The following is a 20,805-nucleotide window of genomic DNA, read 5'->3' as shown; positions in this document are numbered from 1 at the left end:
AATTTTGGTTATTGCTAAAAGATATAAAAACAAAGCAAGTTTAGTAAGCATTCTCTACTTATTACAGTTGACCCCCCCTAGGGGGGAGGGGGGATGTTGCCTTGTCTTTGAATGACAGGGACAGCCACGCTCTTCTTTTGGTCATTGACAGGTCAGGCTAATACTTGCAATGAAAGCTTGGCCAAACAGCATGGAAGACACACACTGGGCATAAACATGACTATTAGCTGACATGAGTTCACAAAACAAATGCAGTAAATATCCTGAGCATTGCTGTGAATATTAACTTCAGAATTGAAGAGGGACTCGTGAGTGACAGGTGTAAGGTTGCATAAAATGCAACATTCTCCCATGATTCCAAGGGCATGAGGACCAATGGGGAGTGCCTGAGGAGTGGTGATGCAGGCTAGGCTAGAGGTATAAAAAGTAAAACTACCAAGTTAGCACTTCTGAGCAGTTGGAGCATTCCCAGCCTTGCCTCGGGTGTAGGGATTGCAAGGAAAAGCAAAACTACACGGTTTAGATCCTGTGTAGTTTTGTTTTTTGGGGACATATTGAGGCTCAACCGTTCTCACCTTGGATATTCTGGAAACATACTGGATAAGAGGATTGTTGCTGAGGCACTAGCCTACTGGGCACAGTCCCATCAGTTTTAGGCACCATTGTGAAACAAGTAAGTGCCATCTACCCTGTGGAAAAACATTTCAGTTTTATTTAATTTTTGATGACGCATGATATCACCTTTACCCTTATAGGGCAAAACAGAATTGCCTTTACTGTTTTACTGTAATGCAATGTTTCACTTATGATTTTCACAGGCTTGATGGGATGCTGCAGTCATTTTAAGTTTTAGGTCAATTAAAAAATATTTCTTTTTACACCTTCAAGGTTGCTATATGGTGCAATGATTTCAGAAAAGCCAAGAATAGCCTGTGATAGCATTAGAGTGCTGTCCCAGCTGGGCCACAATGTCTTTTTAAGGGAATCAGCAGCAGGGCTATCAGTTGCACCTCCAGCTATGTGCCACATGGTGACTGTCAATCAAGTAAAGCGACCGATTATTTTTGGAGATTGCCATTTCTGTCATATGGGATATCAGTCGTCATATGTGAGATCTGATTTTAGGGTTCACATTTTTTTTAATTTTTTTTTATTTACTTAGGTTTTCTTTATGGATATTTGAGAAATTCTCTGATTCTGTGATAGCTGTCATGCTGGCAAGATTAGGCCTGCCATCACCTTTTGATCTTTATCTTGTGGTTTATAATAAATACTCTCAATTTTTTATTTAAATTGATTAGAATTTAAATTCTCTGAAATAATTAGACAAATGAAATTGTTGGTACATGCTAGTTTATTTTAGCTTAAACATTATTGCTGTTTTTAGCAATGACCTTAGCTTGGTCACTGCTTTATCAATATGCCGTATACACACATCTGATGGTACTGAAGATAACCATAATGTCATTGATGTTAGTAGATTACCTGTTTGGCCAAACTGATACCAAACTATGGACAGTCCTTTTTTCCTTCTTATTTTAACCAATTATTGATTATTTTTATTTAAAAGTATGTGGTTATTATTTTCTTCATTATGACTTGTTGAGATTGTGGGCATTCAGACATTTATGAAGGATTGGTAGCACAGGGCTTATAGTATTTATTAAGGATTGATATCACACAGGGCTTATAGTATTTATGAGGGACTGATATCACACAGGGCCCATAAAATCTATAAAAAAGTAGTGCAATTGCCGTCCTTTAACGGAGAGCCGTAATGTTGCATTGTTTGAGGAGTTGTATTCTTTGAGTTTTTAGAGTTCCTGTTTGATGTATTCTAAGCAATTCTCTAATTTATATTCAAACACTATATGAAACATGAAACACATTCTTATTTATCAATATTTTATTACTATAAGAGTAGTGGTGGGAATTAATTACAGCTGCTGAAATGCTCAGATTGGTTTTTGTGGTGTTCATATCCATCACACAGGGATGTTAAAAAAAAGTATCAAAAACAAGGTGTACACTACAACTATGTAAGACTATATTTCCAGACATTTTTAGCCAACTAAGTAGTTTTTGGTCAATTTTACACATGAAAGATAATGGTGTGACCACATTAAAATTATTAGGCAGTGTAGAAGAATAACATTACAAATGAACATCTGAGTGAGTTTAAGAGGAACAAGAGGAATTTGTAGGCTATATTGAACCATGTATGATGTATATGTGGTGAACTGCTCTTATGCATAGCTTGCATTTAGTCAATTACTTCTTAATGTAGAGTAGGGCAAATTAGCAGTCATTTTCTAATTTTTTAACTTAACAATGTAGAGGTAACAATTAGCGTGTTGAAATTTTACATTTCAGATTTTGGAGGGAAAAATGTCATGTTCCAAAAACAATTGAAATTTTCTGGGTTTACAAGAAAACATTTTGAATCTCTCTCTCTCTCTCTCTCTCTCTCTCTCTCTCTCTCTCTCTTTCTTTCTCTCTCCATATATATATATATATATATATATATATATATATATATATATATATATATATATATATATATATATATGATAAGGATTAAAATCATTGTATAATTATTTTAAAATATTGAAATCTTATTTAATAAATCTTGTAAATCTTGTAATAAATAAATCATGTTTATATACATTTTTCTTTAAAAAAATAACTTTCCAAATATATTGACCACAAATAATGTAAGTTTGAACAAATATAACTGTATTGGTTTACACTTAACACCAGCCACCAATATATTTTCACCAATATATTTTTCATATATTTTCTGTTGACTGACTTTCAGCAAAATACACTGTTATGCTAAAAAATGTTAACAAATGTTAACACAACAGCTGCTATTTTAAGACACTCAGACCAAGTTGTTATTGTTTTTTTTTTCCCCCGGGGCACTATTTATTGGTTGTGCCATTTTAAGACTGCAACAAAGGAGTTGATTGATGTATGTAGGCTAATCCTGAAGAATGCCATGTGCTTTAATTCTGCTTCTGTTTGGTTTCCAAACTGTATTCAAAATGCATTAATGTAAATTTATTTATTATGCAGTTTTGCAAATATTTTTGTTGTTCATTAGGTCTTTTGTTATTTCGTCTGGGAAGGTAATTTGTTACGAAACTCAAGATTACAGCTTGCAGTTGTAGTTACATGTCTGTAAGATGTCACTTAGGTGCTTAGCTTGACACGCAGGCCCTTTGCAGCCACTGATCTCCCTGGCAGCAGGCTGCTCAGAGCCAGGTGCAGGAGGGAGGTGAGGCCCAGTTATTAGTCAGTTCATTTCTCTTAATCTAGAAAACACATTTCACTGGGTCATCTGTTCTTTGTGAAATAAATGTGTTTGGAAGATTAATGTTGTACAGTTATTTTGCAGTTATTAATTCCTTGTTTTTCTTTCCAGGGTGCTTGTTACTATGACAATGCAGGCGCCAACGTTCACCCAGCCGCTTCAGAGCGTTGTGGCACTTGAGGGTAGTGCTGCAACGTTCGAAGCTCAAGTTAGTGGTAAGGAAACAATTCATCTACAGTCTCTGATAGTGATAAGGAAACAAATCGGCTATAGTCTCTGTTAGTGGTAAGGAAACATTTTAGCTACAGTCTCTGGTAGCAGTAAGGAAGCTTTCCAAGTATTCAGTTTTCATACAAGGCAGGTAAATTGTGCCTAAATGAACACAACAGAATAACCAGATTATTCATTATGATAAAACCTCAATTCTGTGACCAGTTGGGTTTTACGTAGATTTTTACTAATTTACAAGAGAAAGCAAGGGTCTAGGAAATTAGCTGTGAATTCATCAGTTTTTTTTTAGATTAACAGCTAACTAACTAGCTAGTAATTATATTTTTTATTGGCACTTTGGATAATTTTAGGCAGCACCTGTAGGTTTAAAGTTTGATTTGGTTTTGTTTTCAGGCAATGAATTATACATGAAGTACAATACATGAAGTACAATTAGGCCACTTTGCTGAGGCTAGACTCTTGACGTTGACTATTGCTCATGAGGCCCTCTCTCTTCCAGGTAATCCAGTTCCTGAGGTGAGCTGGTTTCGTGATGGCCAGGTTCTTACTGCTGCTGCTCTGCCTGGCGCTCAGATCTCGTTCAGCGAAGGCCGCGCTGTTCTGAGGATCCCTGCCGTGACAGTTGCACACAGCGGAAGATTTTCTGTGAGAGCCACTAATGGCGCTGGACAAGCCACTAGCACCGCTGAACTCCTGGTTACAGGTGACTACATAACTCCATTTATAAAAATGGCATGTTCCACCTATGGGCATCAGCAGAATTAGTGAAGTTTTGTTTTCTCCACAGCGGAAACTGCGCCACCATCTTTCATTCAAAGACTAGAGAACATGACTGTCAGACAAGGAAGCCAAGTGAGACTGGATGTTCGTGTTACGGGAATCCCTACACCTGTGGTGAAGTTCTACAGAGAGGGAGCTGAGATTCAGAGCTCCGCCGACTTTCAGATTGTTCAGGATGGAGACCTTTACAGTTTGCTGATTGCTGAGGCCTTCCCTGAAGACTCTGGAACATACTCTGTCAATGCTTCTAACAGCAGCGGACGTGCTACCTCTACTGCAGAACTACTGGTTCAAGGTACATTTACAGACATTTAGTAATAAAGCATCCCTGATTATGTTGTCGGGGTTATGACTCTAGCATGGATCAGCATGATTAATGGTGTGTCATGTCATGAGTTACCGTATGACCATATCAGATACCAGAGATACAGAGACTTTTATAGTTATTATTATTATTATTATATAATGATAATAGGAGTATTGTTGTTGTAGTTATATTATTGTTGTTATTAGCAGTTGTAGTATCGTTGTCTATGATATCTTTTGTATACCATGTTAATTTTGTCATCAAAACTTTGGCAATACAAATGTGAATATTATCCATGCCAATAAAGCACCATTTAATTGAATTTACAGGCGAAGAGGTTGCAGTGCCTGCTAAGAAGACTAAGACAATTGTTTCAACCTCAGATATTTCACAGACTCATCAGGCAAGAGTTCCTGTTTGAACCAAAAACAATGACTGTTTTTGCATGCATTTTTGCGCTTGACTAAAGGTTGTTTGTTTGGATTGAGCTGCTCGAAATGTGTTTGATGTGATCTTGAAGAATTTTCTACCTGTCTAGCAGTACTGACTAATTGAAAGCTAATGTGGTAGAGCTACCACCTGATCCTAATCAGCCTGTTATGTATACAAGTGACTCAATGCCAGTAATAATCTGGGACCATTAATGGGTTAAACTTTTGCGTTGTCAGTGCATGAACTGATACCTTGGTATGTGATGTAATAACTAGAAAAAAATGCTTAAAAGGTCAAGGTCAGTACAGTATTGGTAATCCAGACTTGCCTTTCGTTCACAGAAAGTGGAGGCTCATTTTGGGTCTTCTGCCATGATGGAAATTCAGATAGAGGGAGGAATTGACTTTCAGCATTTGGCCCACAAGGCCCCCCCCCGGATACCTTCAAAACCAACTTCCAAGTCCCCAACACCCCTGGCAGTGGTGTCAAAAGTGGCAACTACTCGCCAGCAGTCACCCTCCCCCGTGAGACACGTCAAGGCTCCTACTGCAACACCCGTCAAGTAAATTACTTTTAAACAGTGAAGTATATGATATGGTATAGGAAATTGAGTCAGTTTAGTATGACTTTCAATAAAATACAAGTGAAGTGTAGGATGTTTTCTATTACTTTAAGTTTAATTAATTACTTAATTGTTTGATTCATTAATTAAACTCAAAATAATTAATGAATTACACTTTCTGATAGGCCTGTGTCACCAACCTCAAGTCTGTCTGTTTCCCCAAGCAAAACAGTGAAATCTCCACTACCAGGGATCAAGCAGGGAATACAGGCTGGAGATGTCTTGCCTCCATGGAAGCAGGAAGGCTATGTTGCAGAAGCCGGCTATACTACCATGGTTACTGGAGCAACATATGAACAGTCCTCTTCCACACATGTTCACAAGGAGCAGTGGGTGGGATCTTTTCCAATGCAACAGCAGGTCAAAGAGGTGAGGATATTTCTTTATACTTTTGAGCAACTGCGTCCTCTGGTGGTGAAAGCATGAAAGTGCTCCTGGGTGAATAAACATGTTGTATATTATTATACCATAATGAAATGTACATATTGGTTTGGTTGGTCTTGGAGGCTTGTGGTTGATTGCATTTCCCTTTCAACAATATATAACAGGGCCAGTATGAAATAGATGACAAATCTATTGCTGTTGCTACTGTGGTAGCCAAGGTGGACCAAGCTCGAAATCACCAACTGTACTCTGATACTGTTAAGCGGTCCAGTACAGAGGAAGGCTGGTCAGCTGAATATGTAATGCCTTTTCAAGAGCAGGTAGTTGATTTATTTGGTATATTTCCCATCACTTTCATTATTTTGTCCTGGCTGCTTTCTTGTTTTACTTTAAAAATGTAAACATATTAAGCACTTAAGTCTTTGCTAATCTTGGTTTATTAAATTATGTACCTTTCTTTTTTTGTGTTGTCATATACACACAAAGACAATGGGTGATTTTGCAAAAGAGATTTTTAGAGCTGGCAGTGGCGAGGTTTCAGACACTGTTGTTGACGCTATCACTGAGAGTAAACAGGCAGACTATACTGATATTAGTGCACCTGATATGGAGAACAACCCTGAACTGGTGGATGGTACTGAGTACATGGCTGAGAGCACTTTAAAAGAGATGATAACCACTGCTGATTCAACTTTACTAACTGAAGTTGACGAAGAGGTGCACTAATCTAAAGCCAGTTAATGTTATATTTTCTTTTTTGAAAATGCAATTAATAAATATTTGATGTGAATCAACATGTCATAAGATGATACATTTTAATGTTTCAAATGTTTGGAAAATATAGATAATGTCAGATGTGGAGGATACCGCAGCCACTGAGGTTCTAGAAGAAGTACAGTTTTATGAGAATGATGGAAGTGATTCTAATGCTCTAATAGGACAAAGAGCAGTGGACACCTCTCCAGACATAGAAATGCAGACTTTTCTGGAGGAGGTAGCAAATCTTTTGTGGTTATGTGGGCACCTTTACATCACTTGATTACACCTTGGAGAGTTGCTGCTGTATAGCAGTGTGGACACACAGATCCCCACATGGTTTAAACACCCTTCATCCAAAAACCACTGGCTTTCACTCATTTGTCCTTTTGCTTTGGCACAAAGAATGAAATATGTTTTTGAAGATATAAAGAGTCACAATAACAACACTCAATAACTCACCTATGTATGTTATTTTTTTGCAAATCATTGCAACATTGGCTACATCTAATACAATGCCACTGATAACTCAGTTTACTTGCCATATTATGCCTTCTGTACATTAGTCTTATCAAGCAGAGCCTTTCCTGCTTAGCGGGGGAAAGACCAGGCCCTGAGCCTGCAGGGCTTTTCACTGCTGCATGCTGAGGGTGATCAGACTGAGAAAAACCTAGCTAGATTTAGATTTAGGTCATTTGTAAAATGTTGAGAACTGGGGCTGTGTATATGCCCAGTGCAGTCCCCCCTTAGACCATGTTTCTCAGGTTAGAGTGCAAAAAAACAACAACAGAATTTATACATGTTTATATGATTATTTATCCTGAAGATTTATGTACATTCACAAATATAATGAGCTTGCTTCCAAGGTAGATATTGACTTTACCACATTTTACATTTTCTAAACTTGTCGTCCATAAAGCCAATCATAGCTATGATGTAAGCATGAGTAGTATAAAGCATTTAGAGTATTCAGATATCTCACAGTATACATAAATAAACTGACGTGTTTGTTTGGTCTAGTTTAACCAAAGTTTTGAAGGTTGCTTCAGTATCTGTATTTTAAATAAACAGGAGATGAATGGGCACAGATGCATTACACTGAGTTTATACAATACAGATGTCACATGATGGCCTTATAATAGAATGATACAGTGAAAGGTGCAGAGCATAGGTCACTGCTATACTACACACACACACACACACACACACACACACACACACACACACACACACACACCCACATATATATATATATATATATATATATATATATATATATATATATATATATATATATATATATATATATATATATATATATATATATATGATCTCACTGACAAAATATATTTTACTTTGAGATGATGTAACCATTTTTGTTAGCTTATATTATAAAGCATACACTTTGTTTTGATCTGGTGCTAATGCTGCATCTTCACCTTGGGTTGGTTAGGTCTCTATAGAAGAAAGAGTTGTTCTCTACATCCACCACTTAGAAGGTCATCAAACTTGTCCATCCTCTGGCTAATAAGGTCGTGGAGACAAGAGTGACACCATTTAAAGACACTATTAAATGTTATCTGTCAAGTGATGATGCACGGTTACAGAAGGATATAAGCATCCCATTTACAGGGGGCATTTCACATTCATATAGCAATTGGGACACACATGTTTGTTGTGTGCACCTTTGTGGTATAACGTAGCAACTAACCAGCTGACCTAACAGTAAAGCTTCTTATGAGTGGGACTGCACCCACCACTTTACATATGCTCATCCTCATCTTACAGTTCTCACCTGAAACACTGAGGTATCACCTTCCTTCACTTTTCCTTCTACTCTTATCCATCAGACATTGCATTATCTGTCAGTCATTTTTCGTGAATATAAACACTCAAAATGTTTGGCAGGTGGTTGAGGACGCAGTACTGCCTTCTGATGCACAAGAGCAGGTGATGCCACCAACAGTTGTGGCTGTAAGTATTTATATTTAATTTAAATAAAATTGAGTACATGCTTTATATTTTACTGCTTTTTTTTTGTGTGTACTACATGGGCTTTTCCAAGAACAGCTGAAACCATTTTTCTTTTGTTCAGGGCTTGAAGAACATGACTGTTACTGAGGGAGAGTCAGTGACTCTGGAATGCCAGATCTCTGGCCATCCCACACCAGGCATTATGTGGTTCAGGGAGGACTACCGGATTGAGAGCTCCATTGACTTCCAGATCACATATGAGAAAACTTATGCCCGCTTAGTGATCCGGGAGGCCTTTGCTGAGGATAGTGGCCGATTCACTTGCACTGCTACCAGCGAGGCTGGAACTATAAGCACCTCTTGCTACCTGCTTGTGCAAGGTAAGGCTCATATGATAAGATAAGGTTCTTTATGTGGTACAGTTGTTGCAAACACTGAATTGTTATTTCAATTGTTATTTATTTTAATAAATTAATTATTTCCTTTCAGTATCTGAAGAAATTGAGAGCAGACAGGATTTGAGTGAACACACTGAATTGGCTGCCCATGAAAGACAGTCAGTATACAGACTAATTTTTTCTCTCTCTCTCACACACACATGCATGCACGCATGCACGCGCACACACACACACACACACACACACACACACAGTGGCTAGTTTATTAGGTTCAGCTATAACTTTAGAACTTACAAGTCATTTTTTTACTCAGAACTTTGTTGACTGTCTCACTGATGGTCACTACTCCTGTGGTCTGAGCAATTGTGCCAAGTTTCTAATGACTTCTTTCAAGTCTTCTTTAAAGTCTCTTGTTTAAAAAACAAGGAAAAAGCTCAAATGTCTGGATATTTTGTGTGTAGAGTCAGTCAACGGGAAACTATAGATGTTTATAATGAAATATGTGCATGCGTGTATGGTTGTTTACATTTTCCTTTTTCTGAACTTAAAAGTTTCATGGTAATATGCTGGATAGTAAAATGTGTAATATTCACTGGAGGTTTTAAAAACATCCTTACAGGATTCCAGTTCAGGTAAAACAAGAGGTCATGCAGGAAATGAGTGCTGTACCTGAGTCTATGGAGCTTGGAGCCCCTGTGGCCCCTTTCTTTGTGAGGAAGCCCACTGTACAGAAACTGGTAGAAGGAGACAGTGTTGTCTTTGAATGCCAGATTGGAGGCAGCCCCAAACCCCACATCTACTGGAAAAAGAGTGGAGTTCCTCTCACCACTGGATACAGGTTTTTATTTATTTATATGTATTTATGAACTTGTTAAAGTTTGCAATGAACTTGTAAAGGTTCATAATAAAAGGCACTGTCTTGCTTTGCTGATTGTTTATTTGATCTATCAGATATAGAGTAGCATACAATAAAGAAACAGGACAGTGCAAGCTGGAGATTTCTATGACATTCTCTGATGATGCTGGAGAGTACACAGTTTGTGCCAGGAACCAGCTTGGAGAAGTCTCTGCCTCTGCCATGTTGCTTGATGAAGGTTGGTCATACTCACATTGGTATACCACAACACATCTTCTAATAACCTAAAGTAACACACACACACACACACACACACACACACACACACACACACACACACACTCTCTGTTTACAGGGACGTATGAAGCCTACATAAAGGAACACACAATAGGGCTGGAGCCCAGAGTGGCAGATGTGGCACCTATTGTTACAGGTGAATTGCAAAAAGAACAAACATTCCTCCAGAGGAGGTTGGTTCAGCAGACACAAGTGATGAAATCCTTCACCAGTGAGCAGGTATGTAATCCTTAAGGTTGTTCTATATTTTCAAACTAATCTGCTTCTTGAAGTGTCATCTACTACTCCTGTCTTTTCACAGGAGTTCAAAATATCTGCTGTTGAGCAAAGGTTGATCCATGAGATAGAGCTCCGTCTTCTTAAGATTGGATACCAGGAACTGGTGACTGAGGATGGAGAAAAAATGGACATCGGTGTTTCTGAACAGGAGGCTGTTTCCCCAGTCTTCAGTATTCCTGTGAAAAGTTACAGGATCAGGGAAGGAATGAGTGCTACATTCCACTTCAGAATGACTGGAACCCCACTTCCCAAGGTAAGTTACAAGAAATGTATTCCTCTTTGTCTAAAAAATAGATGTTTTTCTACCACCGACCTTTCATTTGTGTTCATATTTCAAACTTATGTTATAATGTACAGGTTTCTTGGTATAAAGATGGCAAACGCATCAAGCATGGAGACCATTATCAGTTAGAGGTTCTTCAGGATGGTAGAGCCAGTATGCGTCTTCCTGTAGTTCTGCCAGAAGATGAAGGAGTCTACACTGCTCTGATAATCAACATGAAGGGTAATGCTGTCTGCTCTGGGATGCTGTTTGTGGATCCCACTGGTACATCTACTGCACCGGAACTATACTCTCAGACAGACGCATTTCAGAGAATCAGGTATGCTCCATTTAATGATGATTATGAGATCATGTTGCTGTGTAGACAAACATGCTTAACTTTTAAGATGATTAAGGACACTGTTGAGATCATTGAGTCAATGTGATAGATTATTCGTATGGTGTTTAACTCACTGATGAAGTATGTTATGAAACATTTTAGGTCTACATCACCGCGCTCTACAAGTCGTTCTCCTGGACGTTCCCCTGGGCGGTCACCTGCTCGCAGACTGGATGAGACTAATGAAGCTCAGCTGGAAAGGCTTTATAAGCCTGTATTTGTCACAAAGCCATCATCTTTTACATGCTCTGAGGGACAAACAGCAAGATTTGACCTGAAGGTTGTTGGAAGACCCATGCCTGAAACTTTCTGGTTTCACAATGGTAAGTGGTATGAAAGATTCTTTCCTTGGTAGTGAATTAGAAACATGAAATGAATCTCAAATCCTTATTCTGAGATGACAGATACATTTTTGTTTTAATCAGGGCATGAAGTGGCAAATGACTACACCCACAAAATTGTGATAAAGGAAGATGGAACTCAGTCATTGATTGTGGTTCCTGCTATGCCTCAAGACTCTGGGGAATGGACAGTTGTTGCTCAGAACAGAGCTGGAAAAACCTCTGTTTCAATTACTCTAACTGTAGAAGGTATGCTATTATTTAGTGTGCATTCTTATTGATATTTGTAATTTTGCAGTCTGAGGGTATATGATGCATCTAAAAATATTTATTTATTGAAGATGAACTTTAAAAGTGATATGTACCATCTATTTTCCATTAAACATTTTCAGCTAAGGAAAATTTGATAAGACCTCACTTTGTTGAAAAGCTCAAGAACATTACTGTTAAGGAAGGTACTTTGGTTGAGTTGGCTGTAAAAGCAATTGGCAACCCCCTTCCTGACATTGTCTGGCTGAAGAACAGTGATATAATTTCTCCACAAAAGCACCCAAATATTAAGTGAGTATATTTTTTGGCAAAAAATAATGCTACCACGGGCAACATGAAAGTAATGTGTTCTTTGGTTGCTGAATATCATAAATGGTAGTCATAAATAGAAAGCATGGAAAAAAATTATTATATATATTTTTTTATCATTATCATCAACCAGACACAAGTGAAATCTTGTTTGTTCTTTAGGATTGAGGGTGGAAAGGGAGAGGGTCATTTCAAGATCCCTCAGACCTGTGGTTCTGATAGTGCATGGTACACAGCCACAGCTATTAACAAAGCTGGCCGAGATACAACACGCTGCAGAGTCAATGTTGAGGTGGAGGCAGTGGAACCTCAGCCAGAAAGAAAACTCATAATCCCTAAAGGGACCTACAAGGCAAAGGAAATTGCGGCACCAGAACTTGAGCCACTGCATCTCCGCTATGGTCAAGAACAATGGGAGGAGGGTGACCTTTATGATAAGGAGAAACAGCAGAAGCCTCATTTCAAAAAGAAACTGACCTCTGTCAGACTCAAGCAATTTGGCCCTGTGCACTTTGAATGTAGACTGACCCCTATTGGTGATCCCACAATGGTTGTTGAGTGGTTGCATGATGGCAAGCCCTTGGCAGCTGCTAACAGATTACGTATGGTCAATGAGTTTGGCTACTGCAGTCTTGACTATGAAGCTGCTTATGCAAGAGACAGTGGTGTTATTACCTGCAGAGCCACCAATAAGTATGGTATTGACCAGACTTCTGCTACCCTGATTGTGAAAGATGAGAAGAGCCTTGTTCAGGAAAGTCAGCTGCCAGATGGTAGAAGGGTACAGAGAATTGAAGAAATTGAGCGTATTGCTCATGAAGGAGCTCCTTCAGGTGTTACTAGAGACGACCTGATGGAAAAAACTAAGCCAGAGATTGTCTTGCTTCCAGAACCGGTAAGAGTACTGGAAGGGGAAACTGCAAAATTCCGTTGCCGAGTGACTGGCTACCCGACCCCCAAAGTCAACTGGTACCTAAACGGACTGCTTATACGCAAGAGCAAACGATTCAGAATACTTTATGATGGTATTCACTATCTAGAGATTGTAGATAGCAAATCCTATGACTCCGGTGAGGTCAAAGTTGTGGCGGAGAACCCTGAAGGGACAGCTGAGCATGTTGTGAAGTTTGAGATTCAGCAGAGGGAGGACTTTCGAACAGTTCTGCGACGGGCCCCGGAGATGAAGGTTCCTGCAGCTGTTCAAGAACATGGAAGAGTGTCCTTTGAGGTTGTGAAACCTGAAAAGTCCTCAGAGCTGTCCAAAGAAGCCAAAGAAGTGGTGAAGCTAAGGAAAACTGAGAGGGTAATCCATGAGAAATTAACTGAGGAATCAGAAGAGCTGAGAAGTAAATTTAAACGCAGAACACAGGAGGGTTACTATGAAGCTATCACCGCAGTTGAGCTGAAGTCTCGTAAAAAGGATGAGTCTTATGAAGATATGCTAAGGAAGAGGAAAGAAGAACTTCTTCATCATACCAAAGAACTATCAGAAGCTGAAAAGTTAAAAGAAGAAGAAGAGCGAAAGCTTACCATTCCCAAATTCAAACCAGAGAAAATAATACTTTCTCCAAGTATGGAAGCTCCAAAGATTTTGGAACGTATTCAGAGTCAGACAGTTGCCCTAGGTGATGAAGTACACTTCCATTGTAGAGTTGTTGGTAAACCAGATCCAGAATGCCAATGGTTCAAGAATGGAATCTTGATTGAAAAATCAGACCATGTGTACTGGTATTGGCCTGAAGACCATGTCTGTGAACTTGTCATTAGAGATGTTTCTGCTGAAGACTCTGCTAGTGTAATGGTCAAAGCCATGAACATTGCAGGAGAGACCTCAAGCCATGCATTCTTACTTGTTCAAGGTAAAGACATTAATTTTTTATTTTTATTTTTACAGAACTACAGAAGCTAGGAGATGCACAAATGAATTGTGAACATAATTTAACTTCCTTCTTTCTTCCTTTTTTCACTTTTTTCTTTCTTTGTTCCTTCCATTCACCCTTGCTTTCTCAATACCTTTCAGGGAAACAAGTAATTTCTTTTACTGAACAATTAGAAGATAAAAATGCCAAAGAGAAGGACACCATTATAACATTTGAATGTGAGACCAATGAGCCTTTTGTCAAGGTCAAATGGCTAAAGAACAATGCAGAGATTTTCTCTGGAGACAAGTACAGGATGCACTCTGACAGAAAGGTGCACTTCCTATCTGTGCTTATCATCAACATGAGTGATGAAGCCGAGTACAGCTGTGTTGTTGCAGATGATGACCATATTAGAACAATTGCAAGACTTCATGTTGAAGGTAAGTGTTAAGCAAAAATTGATAAAGCTTCTCATAGAAAAGCTTTCTATACCTGTGGTAGTGTTACTAACTCAACCAACTTAAGCCTAGCAGCACCAAATTCCTAGATGACTAATTTGCTGTGCTGTAATTTTGGTGGTGCTGTGTGTTCTGTAATGTTAATGAGTGATTTATTTGCTTGTAACATAGGTGCCCCACTTGAAATTGTGAAGAACCTTGAAAATACTGAAGTACCAGAGACGTATGCTGGAGAATTTGAGTGTGAACTGTCTCGAGAGGATGCTGAAGGCACCTGGTACTTTGAAAACAAAGAGATCACACGAAGCCTTAAATATGTTGTGTCCTCCCGCCGTGGACGCCACTGCCTATGTGTTAAAGACGTGAAGAAGGAAGACCAAGGGAAATACACCTTCAAAGTGGGTGATCTGATGACAAGTGCTTCCTTGAAGATGAAATGTGAGTATTCTGGAAGTGTATTCATAGTATTAAGATCATTCTTTGTAAGAACAAGGAAGATTCTTTATTGGTTAGTCTTCTTCATAATTAACTTAAGTAGTGGTCACACCGAACCTTGGAGGTGTGGGATATTAAAAACAAGGAAGTGGGGCTATTCACAAAAAAAGCAACAAAAAAAAAACCCTTTAGAACCACTACAATCAACTTATTTTTCTCCACCTCAGTAGAGAAAATAGCGTGGCAAGTGTCCAGTGTGACCATGCCTTTAGTCATGATTTCACTGTAATGTTTGGCATTCTGGAAGGTTCTGTGTTGCAAGTAAAGTAATTTGTGCTTACTCTAGTGCGCCCAGTTACACTACTGCAAGGCCTCACTGACTTGACCATCTGTGAGGGTGATATCACCCAACTGGAGGCACGATTTTCTCAGGAAAACGTGGAGGGAACATGGATGAAGAATGGTCAACCGATTTCGGCCACAGATAGAATTTACATCGTGACTGACAAACTGACACGCAAGCTTCTCATTGAAGATGCTAAGAAGGATGATAGTGGAATGTATTCATTTGTGGTTCACACCCATGACATTTCCACAGTTGGAAAGCTTATTGTTCAAAGTAAGCTGCAAAGTCTGTTTACTTACTATCCTTTATATGTCATTCAATTGCAATGTGTAAATATGTCATGCCTTCTATCCAAACTCTCCAAAGTGCTTCTCTTCAAAGATATGTTTAGTTATTAGACTACCCAAAAATGAATCCTTCTGGAGAAGTTTCCTGTTTGTTAAATACAGCTAGACCACATAAACAATATTGTTGCATTAATAGTTAGAACCTTTATTCGATAAAAAAATACATGCGAATAAGAGTATAATAAACAGCCTTTCAGGATGAGAATTTGCTTTTTTGGTACTTGAAATTTCATCTACCATTTTTAATAACTCTCCTTTTCTTTTATAGCTATTGACTTTTTAGTACCATTAAAGGACATCTCTTCTGTAGAAGGCACAAAATCTGTCTTTGAGGCTAAAATCACTGCTGCTGATGTGAGCTCTGTGAAATGGTACCATAATGGCAAACTGATGATGCCCAGTGATAGAGTCCAAATGGTTGCAAAGGGATCCAAGCAACGTCTTGTGTTGAACAGGACTTATGCTTCTGATGAAGGAGAATATAAGATGGTTGTTGGTAGAGTTGACTCAACCTGTACACTCATGGTTGAAAGTACGTTTACCACTTAGTTTTGTGGTAAAACCTTACCTTAAGGTTCCCCTAAGCAACATTAGGTAACATTAAGCATTAGGTAATGTTAACAATGTGTGATCTTCAGCAATAATAAGATATAAGTAATTAACATCTCTGTTGGTAGTCTTGAGGGAAAATTGACTGATAAACCTTTGCAGAAAGTTCTGGGGTGGATAGACAGCATCAGTGTCTCATCAGTGACAAGAGAAAAATCACAGGTTGTCCCTTAATTTTGAAAGATGTCAATGATTTTAATTACACAATTATTACCTTATTAACACTACTCATGGTTTATTAATGCAGATGGTCAGGATTTGTTAATATTACCTAATGCTGTAATTATTGTAAGTTAAGGGAACCATAATTTAAACCATTTTTTATTAAATTGATGGATTATAAGAAAAATAACAATTGCTGTTTATTGGCACTTTTCAGATATCAGCATTGTAAAGCACATGGAGGATCACATTTGTAAAGAGACTCAAAATGTTACCTTTGAGGTTGAAGTATCTCATCCTGGCATTGATCCTCTCTGGACCTTTAGGGATCAACCACTTAAAACTAGCCCAAAGTACAAGATTGTGGGCAAAGGCACTCATTATAGTCTTACTGTCATCAATATCATGAAAGATGAAGAGGGAGAGTACAAATTTGCTGCTGGAGAGAAGACATCCAGAGCAAAGATAGTTGTTTCAGGTAAATGAACATTCATGGAATATTTGACAATGTGTTATAGGGTTTTTAATCTCCTGATTACATGTTCTCAATATAATCATGCACAAATCTCAGAAGTATGTACACTGTTTTATGGATGAGTTTAAATATATATATATATATATATATATATATATATATATATATTTAGCTTGCGTGTTTATTTGGTTTTGTCCACCAGGTGGCGCCATAAGCAGCCCACTGCATGATTTGACAGTAGCAGAGTCTCAGACTGCTGAGCTGGAGTGTGAAGTGGCCAATCTGTCTGCTGAGGGAAAGTGGTTTAAGGATGGACAACCTGTTAACTTTAATGACAATATCCAGAGTGAAGACATGGGTACTATTAGACGCCTTGTTATTGCCATTACCAGGCCACAGGATATTGGGGAATACACCTATCAGGTGGCAAACTCTAAGACATCAGCAAATCTCAGGGTTGAAGGTACATCCTATGTCACTGTATAGTTTATTCTCATTTAATATTTTTGTTTACCTCTTTTCGTTATGGATATACTTGTAAATTTTATAGCTGTGAAGATAAAGAAGACACTGAAGAACCAAACTGTAACTGAGACACAAGAGGCAGCGTTCAGTCTGGAAATTACCCATTTGGATGTGAAAGGTGCCCAGTGGATCAAGAATGGAGTGGAAATTCTGCCAAGTGATAAATATGAAATTACAGTAGATGGCACGGTGCACACCTTGAAGATCAAAAACTGCAACACCCAGGATGAAGCAGTTTATGGATTCAAACTGGGAAAGCTCTCTGCTAATGCCAGATTGAATGTTGAGAGTAAGTACTTATCTTTGGATTGCTTTTACCTAAACATTTGCTTACACCTTTATTTGAACTTTTGCTTTCTCTCTTAGCTATCAAGATTGTGAAGAAACCCAAGGATGTTACAGCACTGCTGGGCGCTACCGTCTCTTTTGAGTTGAGTCTGTCCCATGATGATATTCCAGTTAAATGGATGTATAACAACCAAGAACTAGTCCCAAGCTCTAACATTAAGATATTATCAGAGAGGAAAGCCCACAAAATCATCATTCAGAGAGTGGAAGACGACACAGCAGGAGAATACATTGCTGTATTTGGATATTTGCAGTGCAGTGCACATTTACACATTGAATGTAAGTTTTAAGTAACACTTTTTTCACAGTGTAAGACATCTTCTGGTATTTGTGCACAAATTGTATAGTAAGGTCCATGTTCCCCTCCATTCAGCCTTGAGGATCACAAAACCCATGATGGATATTGAGGTTGCAGAGAGCCAAATGGCCACCTTTGAATGTGAAGTTTCACATTTCAATGTCCCATCCATCTGGCTGCAAAATGGAGATGAAATTGAGATGAATGAGAAGTTTAGCATTGTGGTGCAGGGCAAGCTCCACCAACTCAAGATCATGAACACCAGCACGGATGATTCTGCAGAGTACACGTTCGTGTGTGGAAATGACGGCTTGTCAGCAACCCTGACTGTTAACCGTAAGTCATTCTCAGTCTTTTGTTATGCCTGTTTGACTCTTCACCAGCAAATTAATTTTATATTTACCTGCATCTTATCTAATTTTTCAGCCATTCTGATCGCCTCTATGCTTAAAGACTTCAATGCTCAGGAAAAGGACACTGTAACATTTGAAGTGACTGTGAACTATGAAGGCATCAGCCCCAAATGGTTGAAGAATGGTGTAGAGATTAAATCCAGTGATAGATGCCAGATTCGTTCTAGACAACTGTCCCACTCACTCACCATCCGTAATGTGCATTTTGGTGATAGTGCAGAGTATACGTTTGTGGCTGGATCTGCTGAGACATCAGCAAACCTGTTTGTCGAGGGTAAGTTTTTATATTTTTACAGTTTTTACATTTTCTTGTAAATGTTACAGATTCCATTTCAGTATGATGATGATTTGCATTATTTGTTCTTCAGCACGTGTCATTGAGCTCACCAAACATATCAAAGACATCAAGATCACTGAAAAGAAAAAGGCCATCTTTGAATGTGAGCTCTCTGAGCCTAATGTTCAGGTGACATGGATGAAAGATGGACAAGAACTTGAGTTAACTGACAGGTATTTTTTGAATGTAATACATTTTCCAGAAGATGACATACGGATTTTGACAACATTCATATAATTTTCATAACAAAATTTGTTCAATATATAATTTTCTATTATTTCAGGATCAAAGTTACTACACACAAATTCCTGCAGCGCTTGTTGATCCAGACTGTGCGTATGTCTGATGCTGGTGAATACTCTGTAGTTGCTGGCTCAAGTGTCTCCAAGGCTCACCTCACAATAGAGGCCAAGGATGTTCACATCTCTGAGCCTGCTGAGAAGGACATCCATGTAATTTTTCATTATTAATGGATAAATAATATTCCTTTTTTTCCTGGCTAAACATGATTAAACTTGATTATTAATTATTGATTGCTAATTTGGTTAATATTTTTTTACTAAACTGTTTCTCTTTAATCTAGGTTATTGAAAAGCAGAGATCCTCATTTGAATTTGAAGTCAGTGAGGATGAAATTGAAGGGCGCTGGTTGAGAAATGGTGTTGAGATCCAGTTCTCCCTTGAGAAGCGCTTCAACTATGTGACTATGAGAAAGGTGCATCGCTTGACAATTGCAGAAACATACAGGAGTGATGCTGGGGAATACACTTTTATTGCTGGAAAAAACAGTAGGAGAGTGAATCTACATGTCAACAGTGAGTGTCTTTTTTCAGCAGTTCAGTTATACACTGTATTTAAATATATATTTATGTCTATTAAATGTTACTGTAGGTGCAAGTCTTTCAGTTATGTTTAGAAATCATGATCCTTTTGCACTGGCTCCAGTTTTTTCTTACTTTTTTCTCTCTCTTTTTTGTTTGTTTAATTTTTAAAAATTCAATTCAGACCCTGAGCCTCCCCAGATCCTCAGACACATGTTAGATCTGTCTGTAGAGGCTGGAAAACCTGCACGCTTCTCTGTGGAAGTGACTGGCATCCCTCAGCCTCAGGTGTCATGGTATAAGAACTCTCAGATGCTGTCTTCTGGATTCAAGTGCAAGTTCCTGAGGGAGGGAAATGAGCACACTCTACTGCTCATTGAAGTCTTCCCAGAGGATGCAGCTCAGTATACCTGTGAGGCCAAAAATGACTATGGTCAGGACACCACTTCTGCTGTACTCAATGTGGAAGGTAAACAAACAAGTCAATCGCTCAGTAAAAACAAATAGTCTCTCCAGTGTTAATATTTTCTAATATGCTTACCTCTGTGTTTAATCAATGTCAGAAGTGGTTTCTCCAGATGTTGGAGTTCCATTGGCCCCACCTGTTGTCGTATCTGCTATTCAAGATGTCTCTGTTGAGGAGGGAGAGTCTGCCAAATTCCAGTGTCGAGTCTCTGGAGAAGGTAAGCCTCAGGTCTGTCAGAACTTTTGAAACATTATGAATGTTTGTTCAGGGAACAGTTACAAATAAAACTCTCTCTACTCATTTATAGATCTGAAGGTTACCTGGTATTGCAATGATCAGGAGATGAAGCAGTCGGACAATCTTAAAATGTCTGAGTATGATGGTAGCTGGCAGTTGGAGCTCATCAGAGCATATGTTGAGGATGAGGGGCAATACTCTTGTGTTGCTCGCAATTCCTCAGGGATGGTCTCTTCTACTGCAGTTCTGAAAATCAATGGTCAGTTTATCAGTTTGTTTCAATGTAACATCTTATTTTGCATGATTACATATTTGCAGTCATACTCTCCATGTTGCATGTCTAATTTCCCATTTATACACCTTTTACATGGACAACTCTTGTTTAAACCATGGTCACAATATGGGTCTGACTAGAGGTGGATTTTACACCAAATAGTTGACCACTGTTACAC

General features: G+C 38.5%; 1 protein-coding gene and 1 long non-coding RNA gene across 29 annotated transcripts in view; one reads left to right on the top strand and one right to left on the bottom strand.

Annotated features, from left to right (window-relative positions):
- The first annotated feature begins 448 nt into the window (after positions 1–448).
- ttn.1 (titin, tandem duplicate 1) overlaps positions 449–20,805 on the top strand; it is a 142,833-nt gene continuing 122,476 nt past the window's right edge. For 21 of the 27 annotated variants that reach the window (XM_081713271.1, XM_081713265.1, XM_081713270.1 and 18 more), the window contains exons 1-37: positions 450–673; positions 3,428–3,531; positions 4,047–4,250; positions 4,335–4,622; positions 4,964–5,037; positions 5,408–5,628; positions 5,853–6,057; positions 6,237–6,392; positions 6,917–7,066; positions 8,737–8,802; positions 8,924–9,182; positions 9,292–9,358; positions 9,820–10,038; positions 10,152–10,294; positions 10,412–10,572; positions 10,655–10,885; positions 10,990–11,234; positions 11,397–11,617; positions 11,720–11,884; positions 12,028–12,196; positions 12,377–14,073; positions 14,235–14,516; positions 14,706–14,972; positions 15,316–15,588; positions 15,931–16,194; positions 16,651–16,911; positions 17,111–17,371; positions 17,459–17,722; positions 17,800–18,060; positions 18,155–18,415; positions 18,506–18,766; positions 18,861–19,002; positions 19,113–19,281; positions 19,413–19,644; positions 19,835–20,119; positions 20,214–20,333; positions 20,424–20,612. In XM_081713271.1, the coding sequence (XP_081569397.1) occupies positions 3,441–3,531; positions 4,047–4,250; positions 4,335–4,622; positions 4,964–5,037; positions 5,408–5,628; positions 5,853–6,057; positions 6,237–6,392; positions 6,917–7,066; positions 8,737–8,802; positions 8,924–9,182; positions 9,292–9,358; positions 9,820–10,038; positions 10,152–10,294; positions 10,412–10,572; positions 10,655–10,885; positions 10,990–11,234; positions 11,397–11,617; positions 11,720–11,884; positions 12,028–12,196; positions 12,377–14,073; positions 14,235–14,516; positions 14,706–14,972; positions 15,316–15,588; positions 15,931–16,194; positions 16,651–16,911; positions 17,111–17,371; positions 17,459–17,722; positions 17,800–18,060; positions 18,155–18,415; positions 18,506–18,766; positions 18,861–19,002; positions 19,113–19,281; positions 19,413–19,644; positions 19,835–20,119; positions 20,214–20,333; positions 20,424–20,612 (8,824 nt within the window). In that variant the 5' untranslated portion in view covers positions 450–673; positions 3,428–3,440. Of the gene's footprint in view, positions 674–3,427; positions 3,532–4,046; positions 4,251–4,334; positions 4,623–4,963; positions 5,038–5,407; positions 5,629–5,852; positions 6,058–6,236; positions 6,393–6,916; positions 7,067–8,736; positions 8,803–8,923; positions 9,183–9,291; positions 9,359–9,819; positions 10,039–10,151; positions 10,295–10,411; positions 10,573–10,654; positions 10,886–10,989; positions 11,235–11,396; positions 11,618–11,719; positions 11,885–12,027; positions 12,197–12,376; positions 14,074–14,234; positions 14,517–14,705; positions 14,973–15,315; positions 15,589–15,930; positions 16,195–16,650; positions 16,912–17,110; positions 17,372–17,458; positions 17,723–17,799; positions 18,061–18,154; positions 18,416–18,505; positions 18,767–18,860; positions 19,003–19,112; positions 19,282–19,412; positions 19,645–19,834; positions 20,120–20,213; positions 20,334–20,423; positions 20,613–20,805 lie in introns of all 27 variants that reach the window. The other 6 variants (XM_081713272.1, XM_081713256.1, XM_081713255.1 and 3 more) reach the window with 5 other exon arrangements.
- Positions 19,922–20,805, bottom strand: part of LOC145657565 (uncharacterized) — a 128,762-nt gene continuing 127,878 nt past the window's right edge. The window contains exons 2-4 of one of the 2 annotated variants that reach the window (XR_014123371.1): positions 20,437–20,599; positions 20,192–20,355; positions 19,922–20,060 (exon numbers count right to left, since the gene is read on the bottom strand). This is a non-coding gene — a long non-coding RNA (uncharacterized LOC145657565). The remainder of the gene's footprint in view (positions 20,061–20,191; positions 20,356–20,436; positions 20,600–20,805) is intronic. The other variant, XR_014123372.1, reaches the window with a different exon arrangement.

Source organism: Electrophorus electricus, chromosome 4, assembly GCF_041902795.1.
Source record: "Electrophorus electricus isolate QZ-2024a chromosome 4, ASM4190279v1, whole genome shotgun sequence".
Classification (NCBI taxonomy): Eukaryota; Metazoa; Chordata; class Actinopteri; order Gymnotiformes; family Gymnotidae; genus Electrophorus; species Electrophorus electricus.
Note: the sequence above shows the minus strand (reverse complement) of the source record. Positions and strands in the feature narration are given on the sequence as shown.